General features: G+C 40.9%; 1 protein-coding gene across 9 annotated transcripts in view; it reads left to right on the top strand.

Annotated features, from left to right (window-relative positions):
* tenm2a (teneurin transmembrane protein 2a) overlaps positions 1 to 23,223 on the top strand; it is a 295,269-nt gene that overhangs the window by 216,844 nt on the left and 55,202 nt on the right. For all 9 annotated transcript variants that reach the window (XM_083561554.1, XM_083561553.1, XM_083561551.1 and 6 more), the window contains one exon: positions 11,201 to 11,438. In XM_083561554.1, the coding sequence (XP_083417680.1) occupies positions 11,201 to 11,438 (238 nt within the window). The remainder of the gene's footprint in view (positions 1 to 11,200; positions 11,439 to 23,223) is intronic.

Here is a 23,223-nt window from a genome sequence, read left to right as displayed (position 1 = left end):
CAACCACATCAAATACAAATTTCAAATATTTACAATTTTATATTTGAAATTAGTATTTGAAATACATGCATTATAAATACCTGGGTATAGTCAGGGTGTCTCTTTGTGTTGAGAGGAAAAAGCTTTTATTAGTAGAGATTGCGAGTGAGCAGAACCAGGAACGTTGGCAAGCGAGGCTATCAGGAGTAAAGCCAAATGAATGCAGGCCTCTGCCTACTGATTTGGAGCATTGCAATACTCAAAAATGTCCTGACAGTGCCCCTGGAGTAGAGAGAGTGTGAGAGAGAGAGGAAAAAAGGACTGGGATTGGTACCACACAGACTCTGTCCACTTATTATAAATGTGTCCTCTTTTTTTTTTTACCTGTAAACTGTAACCCTGGCATGGTTAAGCTATTTACATCCTCTTTGACTTTGCATCTCCCCTTTTATAGCTGATTCAAGCGTTACAGTTACAGTAGCTGTGTAACAGTTTGTCAGTATGCCAAATATCGTAGATTGCTGTGCATGCACAAGTGTATGCTGGTGTGTATTTATGCATGTGTGTGACTGGCTCAGTTCTAGAGCGGTGCTTAAAAAGGCTGTTTATTTTTAGGCTGATTTTGAGGGCACTCTCAGACAGGCTATTATTGCTCATTAGAGCAGATGAGCAGGCCAGGCAGATGCCGGCTGTGGGAGGAATATTTAGGCCGGCCATCGCTCTCATCCTTCCACCCGATCGCCGTGATGGTCGAACTAAAGCTCACGGAGAAAAAAGGAGAAACGAAGGAGGAGTTAAAGAAGCCACTTTTACAGCTGCTATAGTTGCTATAGATACCCTGAGAACACATGAACATTTTGTATACAGTTGCGGCTGAGAGAAAAGCGTATTTAAAGATAACTAAATTACCGAGGCCAAAAGACAGAGGTCCCCTTCAATTGCCTGCTGAGCCGGCATCTTTTCTAGCCTTGTGCCTGTGATACGCGTGTTGAACTCCAGAAAATGTCAATAAACAGTTTATTGAGCTCAAGCCAAGATTGAGAACTTCGGCGTTGTTCCTGTTGCCAGTGGGCTTTCAAAGCATCGCTGCAAGATTAATGCAGTGTGGTGAAAACCTGCTCTTTAGCCTCCCTCACCCTAACTTCGGCTTAGAGACACAGACAGAGAGAGAGAGAGAGCTTTTTAATGCTTTCCCGAGGCAGACTACAGATCTGTGTAAAACTCCAGTTATTGAAAATGAGACACATGTAGGTCTAAAGCTGCGATTGTGCTGTTTCTGGAAATCTACCCACATATCTCAATGCTGTGTGTAGCTTTGAACAGTTGAACATGCACTCAAGCAAACACTCAGAAGCACACAATCACACAAACATGTGCCAGTGACCCAGTAGGCTTTTAGTGGTCTGCTTGTGCATGGTTTTCCCGATTGGGACCTGAGCTCAGCAATGTGGCCATGTTTGCACACTTTCCATCTCTACATGATGTCTGTCAGTATACATTGGCCTCAAGTGCACGTTTGCATATGTGATGCGATCTTCCTCCATCCATAAATCCCCTCTTTGCTCATGCATATACATTATTCATGATGCATTTTCCGTAATGGCACCGATGCAAGCCTCATGCCACACTCCAGCAGTCCTCTTCACTCCCCCGAATTCTCAGTCGTCTTTTGCTGCAGATATGTAGGATACATCATTAATTATATCACATATGTAGTGAAAAGTCATAGAATGAAATGATTTATAGCCACACTATCCAGTGTCCCCCTGATGAGGATGGGAACCCTTTTAAATCCTTGCCTTTGGCTTCGCTCATTAGGGATGCATTTATTTTACACTGTACATCTTAAATTTAGAACCGAAATATATTCATCTCTGTAAAGCTGCTTTGGGACGACACCCAATGGTAAAAACGATATGCAAATGGTATTGTAATGGGAAATGTCTGGAGATGGCAACATGTATGTGGTAAATTCTCTCTATATTAGCAAGCATAGAAATGAGGTCAGAGACAGACTGCACTTTTTTTACTCCGTATTTTATTTCTATGGTATAATAAGATTAAACAAACAAAATAAATAGCTTCAGTTTCAGGGACATTTTGCATCAGCAGAGCTTATAGATATGTATATAAGCAGATGTCTACTGTTTGTTTGTTTGCTTGTTTTGTTTGCACATTTTTAGCTATCACAGACATTCAGCTTTCATTTGCTCCACTGCCGTACCATAGATACATAGTAAGAGTTCATAAAGTGGTCATACATCAAAACCTTGTCACACAGAGCGACATATTTCATTATCACCATCCAAACCGGAAATTGATCAACAGGAAATCAGGAACCAGGAAAAGTGGTTAATGTTATAATATTATATATACACACACACACACACAGAGGATTTACGGTGTTGTCTTTTCAGTCCTTGCTTTTGTATGTTAAGGCTCTTGAACAATCATGAAGAACAGAATTATAAATATCTAAAAAAAAAAATTTATATTTATGTCAAACGTTCCGAATATAATGTGGCACATTACCATGCCGTCATCTCAATTATATTGACCGGTTTTACAACCCGAGGAAAAAGAGATCACCACAGACGCTGACATTCAAAAGCCAATTTGTACTCTTGTAGTCCCTGCTGTTTACATACACTTTTATCAAAGAAGACTGTATAGACAAAAGTATTGGGACACCTGATTTTTAAAATCACATGTAATTCTTCCCCAAACTGTTACCGCAAAATTGGAGGCACACAAATGTTTAGAATGTCTTTGAAGGCGGTAGCACAGAAAGTTTCCCCTCAATTGAACTTGGAGAAGCAGACCTGTTCCAGCATGACTATGCACAAAGCGCAAGGTTTACATGGGTTGAAGTGGAAGGTCTTGAGTGACCTGCTTTAGAGCTCTGATCTCAACCTAATTAAACACTTGGAATACTGATTTCACCCCAGACCTATCATACCACATTATTTATCATTTTTGCTAGTGGTTCATTCATTTAAATGCGGTGGCCGTTTGCATTCAAGCTGGTCGTCCACAGAGCTTACATTCAGCTTGTCCAACAGGCAGTATAGAATCATTCCTTTTAATCCACTGCCTATAATGTAAAAGGCCCCAGCATTGAGGTGTTCATTACAGTGGCACAAACATGCCTATAGAACACTGAGAGAGGCTCCAAATTCACTTCCTGCCACGAGAAAAACACCTCGTTATCAGAGACGGAGAGACTGTCGGTGCGGAGGACGGTCTCAGTGGCTGTTTTCTAATTACGCTCTTTCATTTATTGTGGAGCAGACAGAGGCCTGCTGAAATCGCAGTGTCTATTAGCGCCCGCTGTCGAGGGGCTTCTCCCCATTACCTTTAGATTGGATCTTTCATCATCCCAAATTGACATTTATGCTTTTACTCCTATTGTTTCTTCGGTTTCGGGATGCTCACGCCTGACGATTTGTTTTCATTTGTGTCACTTGGCCGAGTGTCCCATGATGCCCTATTTCTCACTCATTCCGTCACCACTGTTCGGCCACATAAGTGCGGAAAAAGCATGAGAGAGAGAGAGAGAGGGGAAAAGAGAGATGATCTTTCCGAAATAAACACATCCACTAACTACAGTGTCTTCTCAAACTTAATGCCTCCTCGCTGTAGCTCTTCACATCAGTCTCTGCCGTGGTTTCCAAAGCCCCGAAGTAAATTCCTAGTTTGATAGGTAGATATTCACTGTTTACGCAGTCATGATAGAAGGACTGCTATGTGTTAGGACAACTTCGACGTGTTAAAAAGATGCAAAATCCTGTGAAAGTACAGCGCATTTAAAACACCAGCCTAATGTATTCTCACATTACAGCTGAGTGATATAAACAGCTGTGTATCCTGATTCCAAATTGCTTATTCCCAGTGGCTGACAGCCCACAGCGAACAGCCATTTGTGTCATATTGAAATATCTTGGAGGAATAAAGGTGTTGAGACAGGTGGTATTCAGGACCAGATTTGGCTTTGTGGTTAAGGGCAGTGCAAACACGCCGCTTCAATTCTCATCATCTCACTCTTCTGCTGCAGTGCTGTCAGTTTGCCTGTCCGGCCATTGTGCTGCCGTCGTAACGCTGCTGAGTGCGCCGCCTGCATTTTCTTTCAAGCGGTATAATAAAACAACAAAGAAAATTTTTTTCAAATGATCAAATTGTCATATTGTACAAATTTGAGCGCACATATTGCGCCATTTTCGGAAAATACCAATCATAGGAGCATATTCACGCAGACATGAGCACACGTTAGTCAGCCGTTTTGGTATCATACACCGGTTTGTTTGAGCCAAGAAATTTGTATGATCGCTGAAGTGTGTAAGCTGTTAACAAGCTCACAAGGAATTGTTCCCTGGTCCTCCTGAAAAAACTAGTCTGGGGTTCCCCCACGTCACATCAAGTGGAGAAGCGATCCGCGCTTCACTTGGTGCCGTATACCAAATGATCTTGTGAATTAATTTATCGTGATGGCCTGGAACGGGTTGTATGATCGTTACCAGACTTTCCTAGTTTTTTCCTTTGCGATTAACCCAAATACACACATCTTGTATCTTGTTATACAGTGTAGTAGTGCAGGTACTCTTGCACGATGACATGCCGTGCATCTCTGAGTGTGTGTTTGTACAACCGGAAAATAATAAACAAATTTTGCAAAACCATATGTGCCAAATGGGAAGTATGGAATTGTGCGCTGGAGGAATGCTTTAGTGCAAATACAGAACCCATAATAACAAAACTCGCTCCAGAACAAGCCTAGATTCTGTGATTGGTACAGACTCAGCATTTCCTTCTTTTTTTCCCCCTGTTTTTCAGGTCACTGTAGCTTATTGTATACGTTCTTTTTGTTGCCTCACTATTGCAAGGCCAATGGAATGATATTGATTGTAGGTTTCCTCTGGGCATGTGACTTCTGGGCCAATAGGGTATGAGCTTGTGTGAAGTGGATTCTTCAGATATGCACAAATGATCTCGTGCTTTAAATTAGACACAGGTTCAAGGTCACGTGCCATTCACATGCCGTTCTGTTCAACATGTAGATAATAACGGAAGGGCTGCAACGAAAAATTATTTTTTATTTTTTTTGATAATCGATTAATCTGAAAATTTGGTTTATCTCGATTAATCAAAAAACAAAACAAAAAAAAAAAACATTTACTTATTATAACTAAATAAAATTCATGGTATTTATGTATAAAAGTGTATTTAAAAAAATGCAAAAGCCAAATATTGAGTTTCATCCTTAATTATGACATTATAAAGCTTATAAAAACAGAATTTGAGTATAAAAGGTGAATTGTGTAAATCAACATTTGTATTGTTTTTAATGATAATTGCAGATGGCAAATTGACAACCATTCTTACAAAATCAATATCAAATATAATACAACATTGTTTAGAACATTTTTGTTTAAAACAAAATACATAGACATTGTGTTTATTTGTAAAGATATAAGCGTCTAGAATATATTTAAATAAATTTTGTAGAATAATTAAATGATATATGCATAAATTGAATATACAAACATTAAAAACAAGCATATAAGCGTAGTAAAGCGGCAGTAAATCACGTTTAAAAACAGATAAGTTACTGTTGTAGTAAACAAATACTATAAAAAAAGAATAGAACGGAGAAACGCAGCAAGCTAACATGCTTGAGTAAAAAAACAAAGGGGAAAGAGCTGCATTGGTGTTTAAATGCATAATCATTCGCTGAAAACTAAAACAGTGATTAAAAATGTAATTGTTTACTGCTGCTGTTATTTGCTGCTTTTAGATTTAGTGTTTGATGAATCCGTCACTATGTCGCGAGCGAGCCGATTGCGCAACCTGATGCTCACGACAGAACAGATCCAGTGCGACTGTCCTGAAGTTACCAAACAAACAGTTTACACAATAACACTTCATTAAACTACACCATTTTCACATGAGGATTATACAGTTTCTGCTCACCGTGCTGATGTTCCACCTTCATCCGTGACACTGGTGTTTTCCTTTTCCTGCTGTATATTGAGCCTGTACTCTCCGCCATTACGCAAGCGGCTGTGTTGTCTTGCCATCACGCTAACCCGTTACTTGAGCAGCCGAGCTAATCGATAAATTCTTTGACAACGAATTTGATTAACGATGATTATCGATTTTATCGATTAGTTGTTGCAGCTCTAATTAATGGTGAGCATCCATAATAAAAAAGGCATTAAAGTATATATTATAGAATTCTCTTTGAAATCTTCATCTTGTTACATTCCTTCTAGAGTGTTACTGAAATCTCCCTTTGTACACGACGGCTTAAAGAGCCACACTTCAGGGCCTTTTATATTTATGCACAATGAAGATGTAAAGCTTTTCATTTGTGGGTAAAGGTGTCTTTTGTGCCAGAGAGGCAGCGAGGTGAAGAAGGATAGAAAGCTATCTGTATGCGTCTGGTGTCAGACTTTATGCACACACACACACACACACGTGCGCACACACAAATAGTGGCTACACAGCCATTTCACATGCAGCCACTTGTGCGGTGAAAGCTGATGATGCGTGCAGAGATTGCATATGAAGAATGCTTCTTCATGAATATAAAAACAACTTTTTTCAACCGTCTTGAAAGGGCTGATGGGAAACAGTGAAGCATCTCCCTCCCATACCTCTCTTTGCTCTGTTTCCTTCTTTTTCTATTTGCCCGCCCTGCTCATGCTTTTCACCTCGGCTTTGAGAAAACAGAAGATTTGTCTCTTTTTTTATTTATTTATTTTGCTGCTATCCTGAAAGCATCACCTTAAGGTTCTATCCCTGAAAACCAGCACGTTTCTGCCAAAGCAGGAAAGTAAACGCACTTCATCATTTTAACGATGCATATTACACTCGCTGCTTGGGGCTGGTAATGTGAATGAGCCACTGTGTGCGTTTAAATTAAGCACACCGTAATGGGCATATTCAGAAAGAAATATTCCGGAGAAATTTAGATCAGCCAGAGCTCTAAATAGTCTTTTCTGTCAAAGTGAAGCAGTACTTTTTCCCCAGATGGAAGGCTAGCAGGTCAGAAAGTCACGGTGCTCATCAGCTTCTACATCTACGGTGTTAATGAAGAACAGGCTGACTTCACTCCTTGTTGGTGTGGGTGTGTAGTGCGAGTTTCAGTAAGGTCTAAAATTGTGAAAGCCTGGGGGGGGGGGGGGGGGGGCAGTGTCGAGGGATGCAAGTCACCTGAGGTAATGTGGTTATGTCTAGCCTGAAGGTGTACTGAGGAGGATGTGCCTGCTTTGGGAGAGCTGTAGTAAAAGATGGTTCTTTCTGAAGATTTAAGTCGGGAAAAGCACCTCAGAGAGAGACTGGAGGGCTGTGTTGATGGACATTTCCATCAAGTTGTATAGTTCTTGGCAATTTCAGGCACTTTTCAGTTTCACTTTTTGTTCAGTTTTACTTTTTTTGTTTTACTTTCCAAAAATAATGGATGTGTTTCTCACTGTCGGTGTTTAGCTTTTTTTTTTTTTGGGGGGGGGGGGGGGCAGCATTTCAAAACCTATTGTACTATTATATCAGAAAAAAAAGGTACTGGCATGAACCTTTCTCTGCTGCAAGGGTCGTACACTTGAGTTCATCCGTTGTACCTTTTTGTGTGTATACTTATAGTTGTGTGTAAAACATTTAACTAAACATGATTCACGGCCCAGACAGACAGACAGACAGACAGACAGACAGACAGACAGACAGACAGTGGCCTGCTACAGTATAGAGCACTGACCTCAACCCTACTAAACACCTTTGGGATGAATTGGAAGACTGACTGCACTACAGGCCTCCTCACATCACCTACATCAGTACCTGACTTTATTTTTGAACGCCCTTGTAGCTGAATGAGCTCCAGAATTTAGTGGAACATTTTCCCAGAAGAGTGGAGGTTATTGTAATAGCAAATGGAGACTAAATATAGAAGGAGATCTTATGGTCAGTTGTCCACAAACTTTTTGTCCATGTAGTGTATGTATGACATAAACAATATGTACATATGCACTCATTCTGAAATGTACACCACATCCTCAGAGTTGAGTATCCGGAAATCCCGTGAACGTCTTTCGATCATTCCCAAAAGCATGTGTAACAAAGTGCATAGAGAGCTTCTGGCTCTTTACTCATCTCCCTCTTTATCGTTCACTCTCCTCCTTTACATGAATCATCTGTAACTTGCTCTCTTTTCTCCCCCCCTCCTTGCACCTGGCCCAACAATCAGGTCATTTCTACCAGCTTTACTATTATAGAAGCATGCTGACATGCACTTCCACTACAATCCTACCACTGGGAACATGGCTTTAGAGGACAGGATGCATTCATCTTCCACCTGGAGACGAGCCACACATAGACTTAAACACAGTCTAGCACACGCGTTAATGATGTCTGGCCCTATTTCAGTTCTAAGAGGCTGACGAAATGCGCTCGAAGTCTCGAATCCTTCACAAAGACCTGTAATAACAGTCGTAAATGTGCGCGCGTGTGTGTGTAAGCATGTGGCTGTGTGTAGTGCCTTATTGCCTAAAGGGGCTTGATTTAATGTGCGTAATCTCTGTGTGCTGGAATCAGAGCGACGCTGGAGAGAGACACATTTCCTTTCCGCTCGCCAAACACAGATGACGGATCAGATCAGTTGTATGGCTGGTTTTATTCTTCAAGGTAATAAGGTCACGGACCAGGACTACTATGCCTCAGGGACCTTCATCACTCTAAGCCACCAGTGCATTGGCTTTACTTTCTAAAGCAGCTCTCAGCTTGTTACATGGCCTGACCATTACAATGCACCGCTGATCCGCTCTGCGCACGCACACACACGCGCACACACACACACACACACACACACACACACACACACACACACACACACACACACACACACACACATACTCTGGCCTTTTCTTGCTTTGGCAGGATTAGGACCTCTTTATATTTGTTTTGTTTTGTTAGTTATTATTCTATTTACTTTCTTTTTCTATTGAAAATTCATTTAGGAATTTAATCCCTATATTTATTTGCACTCTCTCTCTCTCTCTCTCTCTCTCTCTCTCTCTCTCTCTCTCTCTCTCTTTCTCTCTCTGTTTTTCTCTTTTGCTGCTCGACTCTCACTTTATTTATTTTTTTTATAAGCTTCGGCCAAGATAATTAAAGAGGCCTTCTTTTAGCGTCTATTTAGTGCTATGGATTTAGACTCACAGGGGAAAAAAGAAACCGTTGACAGAAATAATACTTCAACATCACTTGCGAGATTATCTATAAATAAAACTAATTTTCCAGAGCAAAACAGGAAATGAATGTCATTGCATCGCCAGCGGCCAGTCTCGTCAGGTTCCCGAGAACGCAATAATGTGTATTAATTGCGGTGTTCAAATATTAAGCTTTGTTAATCCTATTTCCCGATGTAGCGAAAGAGCTATTGCAGTGCATCGATCTAGTTTTATTTGCCTACAGTGTCCCGTGTTGGCAGCATTACTGCCCCGTGTACGCGGTGGCGTGCTGACTTTCTCTTAGATGCGCGGCTGTGTTAGGGTTTCAAATCCCGTCCGCTTTTCTCACACCCGCCGTTCTGACCGCAGATGCCGGAAAGAATCTGATGTATGCCTGTGACAGACAGGATCAAGCAGTGGATATCGTCCGCTGTCTGCTGTCATGGATCAACTAGCAGGAGATAAGCAGGGAAGGGGAATTGAGTGAGAGAGAGAGAGAGAGAGATAACACTCGTTTGTGTGTAGGATAGATATAGACTGTGAGCTTCATCTCTGTTGCATTGTGCTGTGTTTTGGGAAAGGATGGCCATCATTACTGTAGGATTTAGAGCTGTAAATCTGTTTTTCTCATTCTCTCACCCCCCTTTTTTTTTTCGCCAGCAGTCCGAGACAATAAATGTAACACAGGAGCAGGTTTGACTGCTTTCTCGCAGATCTTATATTGCTTTCACGCTAAGAATGCCATTTTTAAGACCGATGAACACTGTAGAGCGCATAAACACTATTTTCTTTTATTCATCGATAAACACAGTGATACTGAAATGATTTAGAAGATTCTTATTAATCAATTCATGGAAATTAAGCTCGGTTTCTATCTCGGTTTCTATTCCCCAAGTAAAGTCCATTTTATGCTTTGTACAAAATAAATCCCGCTCTTGTTGAACACTGATAGTGGCTGATCATCTTGCACAATATACCGAATAAGAGGTGTTATTTTTTTACTCACCTAGCAGTGTCTGTAGACATATTTTCTCGCCTAGCCAGCGTTTGCTGGAGTGTTGGTTCCTGCTGGGAGCTGCTAGCACTGAACTCTGCATGCTGAGTTTGATGTTTGAGATGTTTAATCAACTGCTCTAGCTCCTCTCCTTGATTTTTTTTCCCCATTTTTTTATACAGAGCACAGTTTGCAAGCTGCTTTGCTTTGATTGCCATCATTAATTGTCAAATCGTTTCAGATGGCTGTCATTCGGTGTGGTCTGTTCATTAGCGTGACAGTATGACAGCCAGTTTGTGTCACTCTTAGTGTTTGTACCTGGTGCTGGATGTTGGTATTAAGGCATTACTCATGGGTGGATGGGCACGATACACAACGCCTGACTCTGCACTCATGAAGCTAGAAAGGAGACGACTCTGGTCTGTTTTCGGACACTGTGCGTTTAAAGTGTAGAGTGTGTCGAGTGTGATGTCACATCATGGAGGAAATTATACCTGTACACAACCGCACACATGCACGCAAACACGCGCGTTTATTTCTAGCTACATTAAGAATTACACCGAAGCAAACAATCATGTCAGTTAATGATGCCTCATAAAGAATGCATGAGCTGCTCCTAGCAACATTAGCACAGCTTAAGAGCAGGAGAACAAACACTTTTCCCCTTCTAATGAGTGATTTAACTGGTCGAACATCAGTAGGAAGTCAGAGCTCCAGCACTGCATCTTCCTAGCCATTTAAGTGCAAAACAGCAACAGCAGAGGCACCCTATGTCCACCCGTTTCCCTCTCTGATTTATCCTCTCCTTTCTGATTGCATTTTATCCTCCCTGCTGAGGAAAACCAGTTCTGAATATTCCCTCTATCCATCATGGTAAATGCCAGTGCTGTGGCCCCCAACACTCCACCCACCCCTGCCCACCTCTTCTTTGCTAGCATATTTCAGGGCCAATTCAATAAAATGGAAAGGTTTCCTCTGTGCTGAAGTGTTTGTGATTGTGTTTGCGCAGGAGCTCCAAACCACCACAGCCAGTCAACACTGCGGCCTCCACTGCCCCCACCACACAACGCGCAGGCCCTGTCTCACCACCAGACCTCGGCCAACTCTCTCAACCGCAACACACTAAGCAGCAGACGTAACCCCATCCATGCTCCACCCAACGCCCCGGGGGACGCCCCCACCACACCGGAGTCAGTGCAGCTGCAGGACAGCTGGGTGCTCAACAGCAACGTCCCTCTAGAGACCAGGTGAGGTCCGGCTCCTCTCTCCATTTTTCTCTCTCTCCCACACACGTGTGTGTGTGTGTGTGTGTGTGTGTGTGGGCACTGTAGTATCTCTCGCTTCAGTTCTATTTATTAAGTACTTCCATAACATTACAAAGCTTTAAATTACATTGGACTTAATTCCCTGTATTGTTTAATGCCCACATGTGGGATTTATGAGGGAAAATCAGTCAAATAAAAAACAGTCAAATTGAATAATGACTGTCTCTTGCTATAATGACTCAACTATGTGTGTGTGTGTGTGTGTGTGTGTGTGTGTGTGTATGTGTATATATATATATATATATATATATATATATATATATATATAGAGAGAGAGAGAGAGAGAGAGAGAGAGAGAGAGAGAGAGAGAGAGAGAGAGAGAGAGAGAGAGAATATAGTTCATGTTAACTTTTTATCTGTTGTAAATTTGCCTTAAATCAAAACTTTTCAAGTTTTTAATATTCGAATCAACATTAGCATAGACAAAATACGTATGCTTTATGCAAATGTATGTTTATCATTAATGAAACCATACTTAACAAGACAGTATATTATCGTGAATGTTTTTATGGTGGTAAATTATGGTAATTATGGCGTTTTAAATGACGTAAATCATCAGGACACCAAACGGATGTTTTTAAATAGTGTGCCTCATGGCAGATTTTGTTGCTTAGTTTAAGACTTGGTGCATCAGTAAAACAAATGTTTAGTGATAAAAAATTATTTTTTGGTGGAGTTTATAATAGTTTTTTTTTTTTTTCATATTTAAGTAAAGAAATAACTTCCCAAATAAATGTGTGTTGCTGTAAAGGTTTGAACATATATATATAATATACGTACACACACACACACACACTTTTTTTTTTAATGGCCTAGGACTGTCAGAATGGCTATTTTATACCTAAACAACGGGATTGATGACAGTTATGCAAAATGAAAAAAAAAAAAGGACATAAAAAAAAAAAAACACCTCGCTCGACAAGAGTGGACATTCACAAACAATAGAGAGCTGTCCCAGATCTGATATAAGTGGCATTTTACAGATGTAAGCTTGTTTACTTTCACAATGAATTTCTTCTCTTTTCTGGCTTTGTGACTAAAAAAACTGAAATTGAATCATGTCTTACAATGACACAACGGCTGCTCTTTTTAAAGTGTAGACATTTTGTACAGTATATAGGCCTTTCTCTCTCTCTCTCTCTCTCTCTCTCTCTCGCAGGTGCTGCTTGCACTATTCATGAGCTAGGGCGGCATGTTTAATTCAGCTGGACAGAGCTGCGGCCTGTAGGAACTGCAGGTGCCTGACTGGCACGTAATTAAAGCAGGCCTGATAGACTGTACTGTATGTCATCAGTTCCAGCCACAGCTCAGGCATGAATACAGTAAGACTGCTGGGCTCTCTGTGTTCAGGACCAGAGAGTGGCAGGCCTTTATTGAGCTTAGGGGCATGTGCAGCAGTGTCACACGTATACTCACACATACACACTCAAATACACACACAATGCTCTCTGCTCTTAACTATCCATTGAGCTTGAATGGCACATTCTTTCACACTGTCATTATTTGCAGCCATGCAGCCAGAGCTGTCATTGTACTTCGAATTCTTTCACGTGTAACTTCCAAGGCTGCAGATGTTGCCGGAGGAACTGAATATTTTTCGGCATGATATCTCAGGAAAGTTTCTTGCTTAAAGTAGGCACAATTTCATCACGACTGCCATGTGGTTATATTGTGATACGGTGACGCACAATAAACACTTAAACGTTTGAAAATGTTTGGTCGAATAAATGCGCACATATAAGTAAATAAGATGAACAAAGCAGATATTTAAATGGTTAAAATTGACATAATTGATTTTTTTTAAATAGTAAAATTATATAATTAATATTACTATATTATATATAATATATATAAACATACATATATATATATATATATATATATATGAGTGAGAGAGAGAGAGAGAGAGAGAGAGAGAGAGAGAGACTGCTGTGTTGTGACTTGGGTTTAATCTATTTTGTTTCCTGAACTGATTAATATCACTGCCATATATTGTCCAATACATTATAGAAAACAGAACATGTCTGGGCTCTGCATCTATATTTGCAGTGCAGCATAATTTACTGTTCCCTTTTGGATATAAAACATCAAATCAGGTTGACATCTATTCTTATCAGCTTTAAAAAAAAATAATGGATTTAAGAAATGACTACTGAAGCCCGAAGTTTCATTAGCAGCTTTGCTAACACACTTTAAATGCCAAGCTTGTCGTTACTGCCTGTATTTGGAAATTTCTCTCGGACTTTATTGCATCATCTTCAACAGAAATCCATTTTTCAACTCTCTGATGTTTGTTTTCAAGCCAAACAAAGCAACACTGAGCCGTGGCACCCGGAATATGAAGTTGATATGAATTTATGAAAACGTCCGCCCTAAATGAAAAGGACTGTCCACATTCATTTGTGTGTATGCTGAAGCTTCACCGTTTAAACATTGTTAAGGGAGCCGGTAATCTCCAGCCTCCATCTGTTGAGACTCCACTGCCCGTAACGGATTCCTGTGCCAGCGAACAGTATAATACTCGTGCGCTTCTACCTCCACTCCCTGCTAGCATTGTAGCATTCTACATTGTATCTCAGCTGCTTTTTAACTAGAGATCTGTCAGTGCAAATGGACCACCTGACATACACACAGACAGACACATCACACACCCATAATTAATTTTATTTCCACTCTATCCAAATTCATTAGCTGGCTATATTGGTAGAGGAAGTGCATGCATGGATGATTCAGTGAGTGGACTTATCAGTCGAGCTTTTTGGCACTGCCCATCATGGCACACTTTACCGGCTCAGTCCGTCTGTAAATGTTTTACACAAGCACTGAATGTGTAAAAGCGAAGTTGCTTTTCCAACCTGGCTGCAAACTGGTCAATCCACCTAAAACACTGAGGTTCCAGAAGTGAACTCAGGTGTTGAAATCACCCCGCGTGTAAATGATCCACTAACAGGGCCAGGAGGCAAACAACACGATCGCTTGAATTTTGGAGTTTGACATCGGCAGAGTATAGAATGCGATTCATTGTCCTTTTTCACTGCAGATGCTCACAAAAAAAAAGCAGAAAAGGCTTTACCTGAAGTGCTGATCACACATTAGAGCACCAAACACAAATAAATAAATAAAAGGCATGTAACAAACATTCATTTAAAAATTATGTGCAAAGAATAAGGACAACAGCTTTGTCGGCGGGGAAACAAATCTGTGATGTTGACGATGACGGCAATGATTGTGATGATGAGGAGGAGGAGGACGACGATGATGATCATCTATAAACAAACCCTGAACCTCCAGACTCTACAGTCCATTTCAGAGCAGGTCGTTTTCATTTACATGCGCGAGACTGATAACAAGCAAGTGAAGCAGTAGAGCTATTAAAATAATATTTTCCTCTAATGAACCCATGCTTTCAGGCCTTTTAAGTGGTGTAATAAGAGGCATCTTACACAGACGAACGCCCTCAAGGTGTTAATTGTATCTCAAATAAGTGTGCTGTGGTGCTAAGCTTTGATGATCGCTCGTGTCTTGCGAGAATATTACGGTTGTTTCAGGCAGTCTGAGATAGTGGGACTTCAGCAGGTTACGTCATTACTCCCCGTTTTTCGGTCGGATGTTACGCACTTAAGTTTATCTTAAAAAGTAAAATTTCTCTCTGTATCTCCAGTAGCAGGGAAGAGGGGCATTCTCACCACTGCTCTGGGTCTGACTGTACAGGAAAGGAACATTTATCAAACCCCTCTTCTTTAAGGGAAAAAAAGATCTCCATTATGGCGGGTTGGACAGCCACTAGCCGAGTGAAGGTGCAGGAACAGGGGAGCTCTAGAGCAACTAGCCTCCCTGTAGGCCTATTAAAGAAGGTTTTTTTTTTTTCTTTTTTTCTTCCCCACATTCTCGTTCTCTCTGGATTGATCGCTATCTTTAGTCGATATCTGCTCAGAGACTTTGAAATTAAATGAATCTCGGGAAACTAGAAAGCAAAGTGTCTCTGGAGTGAACAGTGAAATGTGGAGGGGGTGATGGAGAGACACAGTGGGCATGAGCTAAATTCAGGAAGCTGAAATTCTCACTGAAAACGAGTGCTTTGTATATAAAAAAGCCTTCGATTTATTTCGATTTCATATTTGAAAAATGTTTATTACAAAGGTCACTGCAAATATTCGTGTGCATATTTGTGTGCGTGCGGAAAAAAAACATCGGAAACATTGTTGGGTCAGTGAGCTGAAAGAAGGATGGCATGAATGCGATCTGTGCTGTCTGGGATGGAGAAGAAGACCGAGCGAGACAGAGAGGCAGGCAGAGAAGCAGGAACGCAAAGGAATCAGTTTGCAGCAGCATAAATGACTAAAGATGGCTGAGGCCATGCAGGGCTGCAATGGATGATTTCCAATCGCAGAGCAAAGCCTCTTCACCAGCTGATGCCAGTTTCAATTCCACTCTCATCTCGGTACACAGCACACTTCGCTATTCCTCTCTGCTCATACACACACACACACACACACACACACACACACACACACACACACACATACTTCAATATAAGATCTCTGAATGGACCACAGCATTGCAGTTAAGGAAGCGAAAAAAAATCCCATTTACATGCATACCATATGAGATACTTTCGGGGATAGTTCAGCGATTATAGCGCAGTTGACTCTGTGTGTGTGTGTGTGTGTGTGTGTGTGTGTGTGTGTGTGTGTGTGTGTGTGCAGGAGCATAAGGACGGTACCTCCATCCTCTTCAGGCGCACAAACTGTTTGCGTGACATATTTCATATTTTGAATGAGGCTGTCTGCCAACAGAGCTGTCGGGGATTTGGATAAATGTTTAGCTACGTAAATTAAATACATAAATCACAGATCTGTCACATGGACACATTCGAGTCAAAATTCACTGGATTTTAATGACAGTAAGACAAAACATCAAATCAGAATGCGATGCAAGAGGTGCGGTGAAATGGAGGTTCAGTGGTTCAGGCTGTTGAACGAACGGGCATGAGTTCAACTCTCAGCACCGCCAAGCTGCTGTGTTCTTTCAAAAACAGGAAAAAGAACAAACTTCTACGGAGCAGTGCATTTCCACAGACGCAATAATACTTAACAGTTCAGTCACACGTTTAAGAAAAGAACGATAAAATATTTTGTGGCATGCCGCATGCTGTTTTTTAGGCAAATAATCGATGAGCAGGTGGTGTGATAAAGCGGATTTATAGCGAACAGCAAAGCGGATTTATAGCTACATGTTGTCAGATATCCACAATACAAGCAGCATTAAACTGTGTTTTGTCATCGCCTACTTTTACTCTCTCTACTTAGTTTTTCTTTTTTTTTTTTCCTTTTTTTTTTTTTTTTTTTGTGAAAACTGGCCACTACAGAGCACTGACCCATGAGACTCTTCCCATAAATAAACATTTCCTTACAAAAAAAATATGCACTGTAAATAAATCTATATATTTCTTCTTATTTACATAATAGAATGCAAGTCAACAATAAATGACCAATCAGATTTGAGGATTCAGCAACGCTGTAGTGTTATGATGAGTATAATATAAATAAAGGCAACTATAATTGTGCACAGGGTGTAATTTCTGTTGCTGAAAAGTCCTTTGTAGGTGTGAAAGAGAAGAAGGAGCAAGAGTGCCTTTTACCTGTTTACAGAATTAACTAATTCAGTATCACCATGCATTCATAGAAAATAGTCTCTCTCTCTCTCTCTCTCTCTCTCTCTCTCACTCTCTCCCTCCCTCTCTCTCTCTCTCTCTCTCTCTCTTTCTCTTTCTCTCTATCTCCCCCTCCCTCTTTGTGTCTATTGCCAAGGTATCTGTGTGGGGCACATTTACATTCGTTGCTGCACACCGAGGCCAATTTGTTATCCTCACATCCTAACAGGAGCCAATCAGAAGGCAGGAGCCTGCGGCTCACTGAAGATTTATGGGCAATTTCTCTCCTTGTTCAGTACACAGATTGAATACTGGGCATGACACGCGAACCGAAGCTGCTGTAATTAGAAAACATTTCCGAGACTTCTGTCTGTGTATTTAGAAAACCAGTGGCTATGGATTGTGAATCCACAGAAGCTGCAGGTATTTATAGCAAAAAGGGCACTGAGGCAGGCTTATCAAAATAGTGTTCATGTGAGCTAGTGAGCAGATGATTTTTTTTTTGGTTTGTTTGTTTGTTTCTGGAGCGAAGTAAGATTTAGCGAATGTGATTGTGCTGTAAGTTTGGACTCGGCTACTGCTTTGTAGCGTTGCAGTAGGGTAAATAGCTCTCTGTAGGACTGATCCATTATCACCGTGGTCCTGATGCATTATTGAGTGCATGAGCTTGTATGCGCATGGATCAGCAATATAAAAAAGCACTCCATCCCATCACAAGTTATTGTTTTGCTCTTGTTTTCTTTTTTTAATGCATTTTGTCTATGCAGACAAAACGTATTATATATATTTATATATATATATATATATATATATATATATATATATATATATATATATTTATATATATATATATATATATATATATTTTTTTTTTTACAAGAAAATCTACAGTGTGTATTACCACCTTAGTGTGCTCCGGATTAAATTGGGTTTCTCATTACAAGAGGAGAAAGTGATGCTCCGGAAGCCAGCACTGAGTGTCAATGGAGTCAGACTGCAAAATGAGAGAGAGAGAGAGAGAGAGAGAGAGAGAGAGAGAGAGAGAGAAAGTCAGAGAAAGTCAGAGAAATTTGTGAAAGTGAAAATCTTAAGGGGTAAATAAGCAAACAGCCCAGTGTTTGACACTAAGTGGATGTTTGGTGATGAGGGGTTTACCACCTGTGCCACAACTAATGACTGGCAAGATACGTTAGCAGAACTGCGTTATTTAACAAGACCTGATGAGAGTCTCAGAGACACAAATGCAGATTCAGAGTGAGAGAGAGAGAGAGAGAGAGAGAGAGAGAGAGCGAACGCACATTTGTCCAACTCAGACAGGTCATTAATCAGCCAGCTCAGAGGAACGACAGGATGACCTCACCTATATCTCCATCAGGGGGGGGGGGGAGAGAGAGACAGAGAGAGGGAGAATGAGAGAATAAGAGAGAGAAAGAAAGCTGTCACCCCAAGCTTCTTTTACTCTCTTTACATTTACTGCTCCCTTGTGAGTTTTGCCTCCAGCATTATTCCTTTTTTTTTTTTTTTAATTCCCCTGAGTTTTTAAAAACTGCAAAACTGCCAAAGCCTTGACACTGACCTCCACTTCCCCTGTTGGTGTCAGCTAAAGTCATTTTTTGGGGGGGAGGTGGGGGGTCTAGACATGTCCTTTCTTCCCGATGCTCTCTGTTTCTCCTAGCTGTCTTTGTCTGCTCTTTCTTCTGGACTCATCTTTCCATTCCTTTCTTTCGCTCTCTCCAACAATGCGGAGGGCTGAAACTAAACGTTGTAGATTTTTAACAAACTGAAAAGTTGGATCAGAAACATTTGATAACTCAATTAGTTTTTAAGTTTTTTCCATCGGTTTTTTGCTCCACACCCACAAGATGAACACTAATTCCATCACACTTAAAAGAGTTTGAAAGTTTTAATATAATATCTATCTAACCGAATCATTTGCCCATTGTCTCCATTAGCAGTGCGTTTTATATATGATTAGAGACACAAATGTTTAATGGTGGTATAACTCTCTATCATTTAGTAATCAGTTGACTGGAATCGAGGATAACATACTGTAAGTACTGACCCTGGAGCTTTATGATGAGGTGATTTAACAGTCTCCTTCCTTTCTTTTCTTCTTACTTTAAACGCCTTATATTATAGAAACCTTGTTTTGATGTAATATCTAATCGGTATGTCGTAATGCCTCATTATACGTATTGTATTCTGAGACTTTATTTTGACTTCTTACTCTTGAATTCCATAATGGTGGACATTCGGCAGTTGCATGAATACTGTATATGCATCAAAGACATTTCACTAAAGCAAATCTAGAGTAGGTAGAGTAAGAACTGAGGGTTATATTTCACAATAATAGTTGTTGTTGATAGATTGTCAAAATGAATGATTGAATCAAAATAGTAATATAATATTTAAATTGAGTTTTTATATCATATATATTCATCATTATTATGATTATTATGATGATTATTTTTATTAAAAAAAATGTTTTTAATGTTTTTATTATTATCATCATCATTGGACCTCACCCCACTGGCCACACAGACACAATATACCATAAGATAAATATTATCCGGAATATATTCTCATTGCTCGACTGAATTGCCTGAATCTGAATCTCACTCACTTTCTCCCTTTCTGTCTCCTGTCCCAGCTGGTGTTGACATGTCTTCCCACACTCCTCCCAAACAATGCTCAACATAAATCACTGTCAATTAGTCACGGAGGCAAAAAAAAAAAAAAAAAAAGAAGAAAAAAAAAGAAAAAAAAAATATCAAGCTCTCTAATTTCATCTCACAATTACGACACCTAGTCAACACTCTCACTTTCCCTTGCAAATGAAAATTAAATGAACTTCACAGACAGACATCGAACTAATGGAATAAGTGTCACACAGTAGATTGCACACGCACTCCCTGACACGCACATGCGCGCGCTCATACAGCCTCCGACTCTCTCCCACCCCGAAAATCACCTTAATTAATTTCTCGGCATCACCCCTGTCAGCGGCTAAATGTGTAGCCACAACCCTGCGCGCTGGTAAAAATACTGTGGCATTTCAAGATCACTCGTTCAACCCTGCGAGTGGCGCCTGGGTGGCTCGCTAAGTCACTCTGTCACGGTGAAAGCAAGAGGAGCAGTGACAGAGAGAAGAGGCCTGGAGGAAGTAGTGTGGTATTTTTGGACAGGCACCTTTACACCCTGTCCGTCGTACTGCCCTTCAGTGTGAGACTGATTTCAGATCCTCCTCCTCCTCCTCCTCGTTGCCTGTTGAGGCGGCTCCACTCTGCTTACCTATAGAAGGGAGGGTGATGGGACAGCGAGAAAGGAAGGTAGAGGGAGATAAATAAGAGGAAAGGGAAAGAGCAAAGAGGGAGGTGGATGTGTGTATGTGTGCGTGTGTGGCATACTGTCAATTGAAGATGTGAGACGAATGGAGCAAAAGCTACAAGAAAGCGGGAGATGAATAGAATGAGAGAGTAAGAGCAAGCTTTTTTTTTTCCATCAGTGACCTGGACTTCCAGCTCGGCACAGCGACAGCTCAAACACACAATTACCATTCTCCTTCCAACTCCCGCGTGTGTGTGTGTGTGTGTGTGTGTGTGTGTGTGTGTGTGTGTGTGTGTGCGCATGCATGATTAGTAATGCCTGAGGTGGCAGAAATTTCAGACACAGCAGTGAGAAATAGCTTTGTTATGTAAAACTGCACATGGAATCTTCCACTGCCTCGACTCCTACATTATTATCATTTATTACCATTTATTACAAAATTAGTCACTATCTTCCCTCTTTTTAGTCAGAATAAAGCACAAAAGCATCTTATCTTTTCCTCTTTTCTTCATACTCCATGATTTTCTGAGACAGTCTTGGTTTTGACTTTGTTCTACTCTATGGTGTGTGTGTGTGTGTGTGTGTGTGTGTGTGTGTGTGTGTGTGTGTGTGTGTGTGTGTGTGTGTGTGTGTGTGTGTGTGTGTGTGTGTGTGTGTGAAGCTGAAGGTGGGCAGGTGCAGCCAGAGATAATGGCTACATACACCTGACTGATTTGGTCCTAGGGCTCTGACCCCACTGGGGCTACGGATGTGAGCTGATAGACTGGTGTGAAAGCGACAGAAGTGCACCACCGGCACACAGACAGACGGGCTTTGAGCCAAACGCAGCACAGTTCCGCTCTGGAAAATGGGATCATGTTTGGAAATATTGGAATCCATCTTGTGGAAAGTTGTTATTAGGGCTCATGCACCCGCGTGGTGTTTAAGTGTTAAGAGGCCGGAGAGATCTATGGGCCAGGGCCAGGGCAGGACACACCTTGCAGGCTGGCACTCAGAGGCCAGGAAAGCTTTCAGCCTCTCACTTTAGCTCCCATCAGAGTCTTAATCGAGGCTAGGGCCTAATGAAACTGACAGACCCAGTGACCCAAGCCTGGCTGATTGCTGCTGATAATATATTTAGCCTGGCCTTCTCCGCTACTGCGTTCCCCAAGGCACCAGTATCTGAGAGCCTTCATTTACCGAGGTGAAGGCATGGGGTGCTGCTCAGGGTGCTGTAATTAAAGGCTAAATGAATTTTCTTTTTTTTTTTTCTCGAAAAAGCACAAGTTCCATCTATAATGTAATGTAGCATGCAATCTGCTCAGGAGGATATGTTGATGGGAGTGCGGCTTTGGATCAGCAGCATAGATGCCAGTGATCATTCTGCACAAAGGTTTCACCCAAGATCTACACACTATGCCATACAGGATCCTGTAGAGTTTTTCAAGTGCTTCTGCTTCCTTGATAGATTGAGAGCAGTTGTTGAAGTGCTTTGTGCAGAACCTGTTTGCACCTGTTTGCCTTTACAGCTGCAGTGCGTCTGCGTTTGTTTTATGGAATTTCCAATTGTGTGGTACACGGAATCACACAGGCCTTACAAAGGCCTTCATTCAGAGATGTTTCTCTGTTTATTGTAGCAATATAAAAATGTCTATGAATGCGCTTACATGTCTTAAGTAGTATGTCTTTATATCTTGAAGGATGATTTTTTACATTTTTTAACAGGAATTCTGATATCCAGAGTGTTCATACACAGAGTGAGAGCTTTTTGCTCTGGTACACAAAATGCATTCCTCCGGTGTGATCATTACTGAATTATTGCTCTTGACTTCAAGCGCCTCTAATATCAGTGGGGGGAAAATAAATAAATGAGATGTAATTTTTGACTGCACAATTTTCATCGCCCACCTGTTCAAAACAGTGTTTCCTTTAGTTCCTGCTTAAGAGTAGCTAACGGTACTTGGTATTTGACCTTGGCGCAGTGTTGTGAAAAATTCAGTCAACTAGGTTCATTAAACAAGCGTAAAAATTAGTGGTCAGGTTCACTGATGTCATGTTATTTACATGCATTTCATTTTTTGGAAAACAGAGAAGTAGCACATGGACCAAAAAAGGTTTCTGATTAAATGGGTGCACTGGAAATAATGTCGAAGAAAATAAAAAAATATATATAGCTATATAAATGCAGGCACTTCTTGAGTCACAACACCACAAGCCAAATAGATTTTATCTAGTTACTTAGTAATTTTTGTTGTTTTGGTTGTGTATCTTTAACAGTTTTCTAATAGGATCAGTTTTAAAAGTGCACTCAAAAACGCCTTAAGCTCTAAATGCTCAAAAATGGAGAAAGGACAGAATGGCATTTAGCGCTTTTCTATTTTAAAGTGTGTCTCAGTGGAACGAAGATTATTCAGCTCCCTATAATACAAAAATCTTTTTTGGATCAGTTCATTATCATTGGCACCCTGTGGTACCAGTATCTTCCTCCAAGCTTTATTGCCACTAATGTCCCCTTCAGAACATGGGCTGGGATTGTGTGTGTGTGTGTGTGTGTGTGTGTGTGTGTGTGTGTGTGTGTGTGTGTGTGTGTGTGTGTGTGTGTGTGTGTGTGTGTGTGTGTGTGTGTGTGTGTGTGTGTGTGTACACGTGTGCATGTACTAGACATGCACAGAGCAAAGCTTTCTGAATTATTGAGTGTTTGTTTTGTGTAAGTGTCCCTCATTGGGAGAGCAGCAGCCTGCAGCAAAG

Source organism: Silurus aristotelis (assembly GCF_946808225.1).
Source record: "Silurus aristotelis genome assembly, chromosome: 14".
In the NCBI taxonomy this organism is placed as follows: Eukaryota; Metazoa; Chordata; class Actinopteri; order Siluriformes; family Siluridae; genus Silurus; species Silurus aristotelis.
The sequence above is the reverse complement of the archived record's forward strand: the minus strand, read 5'-3'. Positions and strand labels throughout refer to the sequence as shown.